We start from the raw sequence: 8,542 nt of genomic DNA, 5'->3' as shown, positions 1-8,542 counted from the left end.
CGCACGCGCGGGGCGGGATGTCGGCACCACGGTCCCGCCTCTTCCGGGAGGAGGGAGGGCGGGCGCGTAGGCACGCGCAGTGCTAGGTTTCCGGGCGTACCTAGCGTTGGGTCCTGTCTCGGCCATGGCGGAGGCGATGGATTTAAGCAAAGACCCCAACGGGCTCACCCACTCCTCCACTCTGTTCGTGCGGGAGGACGGCAGCTCCATGTCGTTCTACGTGCGGCCCAGCCCGGCCAAGCGCCGGCTGTCGACGCTCATCCTGCACGGCGGCGGCACGGTGTGCCGGGTGCAGGAGCCCGGGGCGGTGCTGCTGGCCCAGCCCGGGGAGGCGCTGGCCGAGGCGGCGGGCGACTTCATCTCCACGCAGTTCATCCTGGACTGCGTGGAGCACAACGACAGGCTGGAGCTGGACGCCTACCGGCTGGGCTCGGACCCCAGGGCCGGGGCTGCGGCCGAGGGCGCCGCGGATCCGGAGCCGCCGCCGCCGCCGCCGCTCAACGGGCGGATCGCCTTCACGGAGGCGGACGACGCGGCCATCTTGGCGTACGTGAAGGAGAACGCCCGCTCGTCCAGCTCCGTGACCGGCACCGTCTTGTGGAAAGCCATGGAGAAGTCCTCGGTCACGCAGCACCCGTGGCAGGCCCTCAAGGACCGCTACCTGAAGCACCTGCGGGGCCAGGAGCACAAGTTCCAGCTGGGGGGCGTCTCGGGGAGCCCCTCGGCGCCCAGGCTCAAGCGCAAGGCCGAGCCGGACCCCGAGGCGGCCGAGAGCCGGGGTGAGGGCGGCCGCGGGGCGCGCGCGGGGGCCCGGGGCCGCCCCGTCCCTCTCGACCGTGTGGGTTGTTGATCGATGAGGGTGGGTCAGGCTCACGCCTGTAACCTCAGCTCCTCTGGAGGCTGAGAGCCGAGGGTCCCGGCAGTAACGAATGGGAGACCCTTGTCTCCGGTTAATCACTAAAAAGAAACGACGGGAGGGGGGGGCTGTGGCCCTCAGCTGAAGAGCTCAGGGACAGCGCCCAGGCCCGGAGTTCAAGCATGTGCCTCTGTATAGATATTTATCCCGTTGTGGAGAGTGCAACTGACACAAGCGTAGAAGTGATTGGACGTATATGTCTTACATTCTTCTTACTCTTCTGGAGAAGAAAAATTTGCAAAGCTGTAGGCTTGCATCTGGACAGTTTACACAGTTTTTGTGTGTGTGCGCGCAAGTCTTTTTTTTTTTTTTTTTTACCTGTAGTGGGGCTTGAATTCAGGGGTTGGGTGCTATCCCCGAGCTCTTTTGCTCAAGGCTAGCTCTCTACCACTTTGAGCTACTGCACCACTTCAGGTTTTCTGGTGGTTAATTGGCGGTAAGAGTCTCATGGACTTTTCTGCATGGGCCGGCTTTGAACTGTGATCCTCAGATCTCAGCCTCCTGAATATAGGTGTGAGCCACCAACACCTGACTCAGGACCTGGGTGAGGTTTCTTGAGCTTTTCTGCTCAATACTGGACTCCTGCCAAGGCTTCAAACAGGTGTGAGCCACTGGCACCTGGAAAATATATTTTTGATTTGTGTGAAGGAGACAAATGCTAATTTGTGCTGTTATTCTTTACTAGAAGCACAGACTAAGAGGACAGCAGACTTGCCTGAGGAAGAGTATGTGAAGGAAGACATAAAAGAGAATGAAGAAACAGTTAAAGCCATGCTTGTGGAAGCCACCCAGGAGTGTGAGGAAGTTGTGGTATATTAACTAGATTTTACTTTTTTTTCCTTTCCATCTCTCTTCTCTTTTGAAACGGACTATCCTACCTTTTTCACCTATATGACACCCAGGAATATTAAGAGAGAAAGCAAACACAAAGGAGGAAAGGGGAGAAGGGGTGGATTTAGGCTTCACAAAGCTTTTTAGTTTTTCAGCATAGTTTGAGTGGGAGATAGAAATCAGGCAGAATAGAAATGATTATAATTTGCTGGTATCAGGGTTTGAACTCTGAGCCTAGCGTTTGTTTAATTGGTCCTTTATTACAAGAGTCAGTCAGCGGGGCTGGGAGTTTGGCCCAGTGGTTGAGTGCTTGCCTAGCATGCACTAAGACCCGGGTTCAATTCCTCGGTACCACATACATAGAAAAAAAAAGCCAGAAGTGGTGCTGAGGCTCAAGTGGTAGAGCTCTAGCCTTGAGAAAGTCCAAGGACAGTGCTCAGGCCCTGAGCTCAAGCCCAAGACTGGCAAAAAAAAAAAAAAAAAGAGTCAGTCAGCCTGTTTGCTGATTTTTTTTTTTTTTTTTTTTTTTTTTTTTTGAGATGGAGGCTTGAGACATTTCTGTCCAGGTTGACTTCAAACTATGATAGTCTGAATCTTAGCCTCCTGAGCACTTGAGATTATAGATATAAACTGCCAGCTACCTGCTACATAAAACCTCCTGCTTTGAGCACTTGGATCTCAATATGTTTTTTTTCTTTTGTTTGTGTCATTTGTGGGGCTTAAATTCAAGGCCTTGGCACTGTCCCTGAGCTATTTCTACTCAAGGTTAGCACTCTACCACTTGGAGCCATAGCTCTACTTCCCGTTTTCTGGTGGTTAATTGGAGATAAGAATCTCATGAACTATCCTGCCCAGGCTGGCTCTAAACTTGTATTCTACGTGAGTCTGCTGAGTGCTGGGCTTACAAGAATGCACCACCACATCTGGCTAGGATTCAGTCTAAAAAATGGGAAATACATCTAGAGGTTTGGTTTAAGTGAGAGAATGGCTATCTGAGTACCCACTCAGTACCCAGTACCACTACCACCAAGGAGGAGGGATAAATTAAAGTTTCCATAACTGGTCAGTGAAGGAATGTGAGGGATTTGGCAGGAATTTGGGATTGTTGCTTTGTGACGTGTGTTGTGCATGTTGGTTCATTAGCTGTCATGCCTGGCTCTTTTCATGTATCATGTTCATAATGTTCCTAGGTAGAGAATAGCTTAGCAGCTGTAATAGAGTCATGCAGTGATGTTGAGAACTTAGCACATCTGAACATTGGAGGGAAAGGGGAGTCTGTGATGAGTAGAATATTAGGTTCTGACTTTTCTGGAACTTGACAGTCTGAAAGTGAAGTCAGACATTTAACAAAGGGCCTGGTGCGTGGCTCACACCTGTAATCCTAGCTACTTAGGAGGCTGAGATCTGAGGATCAAGATTCAAAGCCACCCAGGCACAAGAGAACCTGAGACTCTTATCTCCAGTTAACCTCTAGAAAAGGGGAAGTGGGTTTTAGCCCAAGGGTAGGGCAGTAAGCTTGAGCTAAAGGGCTGAGGGACAGCGCCCAGGCTGAGATCAAGCCCCATGACCCTCCCAAAAAGCAAAACAACAACAACAAAACATTTAACAAAGATCCAATAAAAATGTATACACGAGTTATTCTCTATGTATGTGTATGCATATTACACATACATTGTGTGAGTGTATATACGGATACATGATTTCTCACAGTAAAGCATCCGATTAGTTGAAACATGCACACACCATTTTCCAAGGTACACACGTGGATAATACAGATAGGTGTACATGCACATCCAGTATGAATGAAGTTAACATATTATTTAAGCTAAAGGGTGTGATTGGTATGCAGCGAGCAGGGGGCTGGAGTTGGGAGTCCACACACTGCAGTCTGGCCTAGGTAATTAGGAACTGGTCTTATCATTCTCTGTAGGTAGATGAGACCCCTGATTTTGAAATACACATTACGATGTGTGATGAAGACCCTTCTACACCAGAGGAAAACGCAGAAGCACAACCCGAGGAAGAGGTGGAAGAAGAAAATATTTCTGCAGCAGAAGTGGGAGCTGCCATTAAAATCATCCGGCAATTAATGGAAAAATTTAACTTGGATCTGTCAACGGTTACGCAAGCCTTCTTAAAAAATAGTGGTGAGCTGGAAGCAACTTCTTCCTTTTTAGAGTCTGGTCGGAGAGCAGATGGCTACCCCATTTGGTCCCGACAAGATGACTTAGACTTACAAAAAGATGATGAAGATACCAGAAATGCATTGATCAAAAAATTTGGTGCTCAGAATGTAGCTCGGAGAATTGAGTTCCGAAAGAAGTGAGAGTAGGAGATGATTGATGAAGCTATGAACAATTGTAACCATTGAACTTGGCCTTGGAAAGACGCCGTCTGACCACTGCTGCTGCTATTCAGAGTCTCAATTTTTGTGTCCTAGTAGAGTTATGGAGCAGGGCAAAAACAAATTGGATGTATTGAGAGATATCAGTGGCAAGTGTTCGTTTCTCTTTTTTTCCTGGGGTGTGTATGCACATACACCTGCCAGCCAGTAGTGAAATTTGAACTCGAGTCTAGCTCTGTCCCTTAGCTTTTTTGCTCAAGACTGGCGTTATACTACTTGAGCTACAGTTCTGTTTGTTGATTTTCTGGTGATAAGCCTCTTATAGACTCTCCTGCCTGGGCTGGTTTTGAATCTGTCATCAGAGCTGTTTCCTGAGCTGTCTATCCCCACTCTAATATCTGGTTTTAAAGGAAAATCTAAACCTTTGCTGGAGTGTCTGCTCCATTGGTGAGGGCCTTTTGACAAAGTCAAAGGAGACAAATTAGGCATAGGTTTGCCAGCCAGCATGAGTAAAAAATCTCCTGTCCTTTGGCAGAAATTCCTCTAGATTGTGGTAGGTTCCAAGTTGAGACTGTGGGAATATAGGAAGAGTTCGCTGTATGGCTTTTTCCCAAATCATCCAATTTCTAGATTGCTAGAAACCCCAAATTTACTATGTAGTTGTTGGCAGTTTTATTCAAGGCCTTTTCAGTCAAGTTTCCAGTGTGTGTTTCTTTACATACTACCATTTTTTTTTTTTTTGGTCAGTGTAGAGCTTGCATTCTGGGCCTGGGTGTTGTCCCTGAGCTCTTCAGCTCAAGGCTACTGCCCTACCCTAGAAAACTGGAAGTGGTGAGTTGGAGATGAGAGTCTCATGGATTTAGTGCCTGGGCTGTCTTTGAACCATCATCCTCAGATCTCAGCTTCCTGGGTAGCTAGGATTATAGGCATGAGCCACCTGCGCCCTGCTTCCCCCCCCCCCAGGACACATATAAAACCCTGTAGTTTCAAGATTGTCTTATTGCTTTGTAAATAGTAATGTTTTTAAAGAATATTGGGTGTAATTTCGTGCTAGAAATTGTGTTAGAATTAAAAATTGTGAATTGATTCCACATTGTTGTGTTGCTTTCATTACTGAAAATAAATGTAACTTTGTATATGTGTTTTTATCAATGTGTCTGTCTCAAAAAATATTACCGCCCCTGATCCCTTATTAGTTTGCTAAATCTACGATAACAAAAAGGATCATAGCCTGGATGGCTTAAACAGTGAAGTTTATTTTCTCAGACCTGGAGGCTTAATGTCCAGGAGAAAGGTGTGGAGTTTCTCCTGGTGCCACCTGGCTGTCAAAGGGATACCTTAGAGCTTTGTTTCCTTAATGTGTTCTCATTCCCCCCTTATTTTTTTGGTGCCAGTACTTGGGCTTAAACATAGGACCTTGCATTTATTTTCCTTTAGCTTTTTCACTCAGGGATGGCACTCTACCATTTGAACCATAGTTCCATTTCTGGCTTTTTGGTGGCTAATTGGAGACAATTAGATTTTTCTGCCCAAGCCAATTTCAAACCTCAATTCTCACATTCCAACTTCCTAAGTAGGGTTACAGATGTGAGCCACTAGTGGCAGGCAAATTGCATTTTTGAAGACACCAGCCAGCTTGGTATAGGGTTTGCCTTATGACTTTATTTTATCTTAGTTATACACATAAAAAATATATAAAATATGGGATTGGAAGTCAACAATCTAACCATAAAGGCAGATCCAGACAGATCATTTCGCACATATAAACGAACACTTCAAGTTTCACACATATAATCAAGTCTCAACCACAGATTATAAAATATTTACTTCTTGACTTTAGTGACAGCACTTGCCTCCCAACCTCCCATGCATGGTGCCCCAGAAACCTCCCTAACACACATAAATAATCGGCATGCTTGTGCATACCTGCAGTTTCAGCTAAGTGAGAGGCAGAGGCAGAAGGATTACAAAATTGAGGCCAGCTTAGGCCACCTAAACAACCAGAAGGCCTTATTTCAAAAGCCAGCGCTGAAGACATGACAGTGGTAGAGGACTACCCTTTGTGAATTTATTTTTTTTTGACAGTCCTGGGGCTTGAACTCGGGGACTGTGCACTGTCCTCGGGCTGTCTCAAGACTAGAGCTCTACCACTGGAGCCATAGCACCATTCTGGCTTTTTCTTTGTAGGTGGTACCGAGGAATGGAACCCAGGGCTTCGCGCGAGCTAGGCAAGCACTCTACCACAAGGTCAAACTGCCAGCCCCGCCTTCATGAGTTTAAAACCAATTACAGGGCCTACAATCCTTGCTACTCTAGTGGCTGACTTGAGATCTGAGGATCACAGTTCAATCTGGAAGACAAATCAGAGATGTTTCATGAGGCAACAAAAAGCCAGAAATGTGGCTCAAGTGATAGATCTCCAACCTTGAGTGAAGAACTAAGCAAGAGTGTGTAGTAGGTCCTGAGTTCAAGCTTCAGTACCAGCATAAAAGAATAAAATGAATAAAGTTTCTTGCTGGAGCTTTCTGGGGAGGACTTTTGCCTTGGGTTACTCTGTGGATGGCTGGTCTCACCTACTTACAATGACTGCACTTGCACATCCTTCATCCCAACTGGAAACAGAAGTCTTTACATAAATTGTCTTAGAGGGGCTGGGAGTTTGGCCTAGTGGTAGAGTGCTTGCCTAGGATGCACAAAGATCCAGGTTTGATTCCTCGGTACCACATACATAGAAAAAAGCCAGAAGGGGTGCTGTGGCTCAAGTGGTAGAGCTCTAGCCTTGAGAAAACCCAAGCACACATGCCCAGAGCCAAAGCCCAGGACAGGCAAAAAATAGTCTTAGAGGCATTAAGAGTGCTATATCAGCCATTTCAGTGGGCAGCAGCTTCAAGAACAAGGTTTACCATGAACTTGAGGAACATGACTACATGACTGTTATTAAAGGATGGTCCTTGGGTCTTTGATGGTGTTGCAGCAGACATAGCCAGTTCTGCAGACTCTTATTCTGTTGACTCTTATTCTGTCACGGTCCTGAGTAAATAATAGACATCATCCTTCTGCTTTTCCTGCTGCCTTAGGTCATAATCCCTAGAAACGCAATGCCGGGGTTTCATGCTGGCTTCCTATAGCCTCCTACTGGTCACTGTTAAAATCCTGCTCAGAAATGGTAGAAGGATGGAAGTGTGTTGTGGAGTTGAAGCCTAGGAAAAAGTTATCAGGAGAATGCTCATTTCCTGGGCCATCTTTACCCTCTAGAGCACAGCTCATATATCTTTTGGCTGTGGTGTCCATCTGCTGGCTGTGTGTCCCTTTTTTCTCCAGAGAGCACTGAGCCTCTGTAGCTGTCCATGCGTTCTGCCTGTTCAACAAACTCTTTTTGACATAGCTCGGAGCTGTAGCCGGAACAACCTGGTAGTTTAAAGGTAGATAGAAGCGTTGTTTCCACAAAGCAAATAGCCTGTGTCTCTGTTCAGGTGGAAGTTTGGCTCTCTTATTCTGGAACCAGTTCTAAAGGAAAAAAAATATAAGTAGATCTGATAACATGATTACATTTCTTAGGGTTGGAGATTTCCTCTTCCAAGTAGAGACTCTTGCTTTCTGAGTAAGGGTGGCACATGTGATTTCAGGTGACAGGCATGGAATATTTTAGAATCAGCCTTCTCCACTAGAAGTTGACTTTATGGGTAGGACAGTCTACAGTCTTCCTAAAAAAACCTTTTTTGACCAATATACTGGGACTTACATCCAGGGCCTGAGTACTGTCCCAGGGTGAAAAAAAGTTGGTAGAATACCAACTTTGAGCAAATAAGTTACAGAACAGCTGAGCCTGGTGGCTCATACCTATAATCCTAGCTACTCAGAAGGCTGAGATCTGAGAATCTTGGTTCAAAGGCAGCCTGGGCATGCAAGTCCATGAAATTATTATCTCCAATTAACCACCAGAAAAAAAAAAAACTCCAGAAGTGGTGCTGTGGCTCAAGTGATAGAGCAGTAGCCTTGAGCTGAAGAGCTCAGGGACAGCGCTCAGGCCCAGAGTTCAAGCTCCGTTACCAACCAAAAAAAAAAAAAAAAAAGTGACAGGACAGCACCTAGGCTTTCAGTTCAAGCCTGGCACACACAAAAAGTTATATTTTTGAGTTAACATACATTTATAAGATGAGGGAGTTTCATTGTGATATTTGCACATATACATCTTGTTTCCATTCCACCATTTCCATTCCCATTTAGTTTTTCTTTTCTTTTTGTCAGTTTAGGGGCTTGAACTTAGGATCTGAGCACTGACCTTGGGCTTTCTTAAGGCCAGAGCTCTACCACTTGAGCCATAGTACCACTTCAGCTATGTGTGTTTGTACCAAGGAACTGAACCTGGGTCTTCGTGCATGCTAGGCAATCACTCTACCACTAGGCCAAACTCGTGGCCCCATGCCTTTTAACTTTTTAGGAAACATGGG

At 46.3% G+C, this 8,542-nt stretch overlaps 1 protein-coding gene across 1 annotated transcript; it reads left to right on the top strand.

Annotated features, from left to right (window-relative positions):
• Positions 1–92: 92 nt before the first annotated feature.
• Positions 93–5,176, top strand: Terf2ip (TERF2 interacting protein). The gene is made up of 3 exons (XM_090357258.1): positions 93–779; positions 1,602–1,726; positions 3,678–5,176. The coding sequence occupies exons 1-3, from the start codon at positions 125–127 to the stop codon at positions 4,071–4,073; spliced, it is 1,176 nt and encodes a 391-aa protein (XP_090213384.1). The 5' UTR covers positions 93–124; the 3' UTR covers positions 4,074–5,176.
• The last annotated feature ends 3,366 nt before the right edge of the window (positions 5,177–8,542 follow it).

This window comes from Megascapheus bottae, chromosome 24 (genome assembly GCF_031878675.1).
Source record: "Megascapheus bottae isolate mThoBot1 chromosome 24, mThoBot2.hap1, whole genome shotgun sequence".
Taxonomy (NCBI): Eukaryota; Metazoa; Chordata; class Mammalia; order Rodentia; family Geomyidae; genus Megascapheus; species Megascapheus bottae.
The sequence above is the reverse complement of the archived record's forward strand: the minus strand, read 5'-3'. Positions and strand labels throughout refer to the sequence as shown.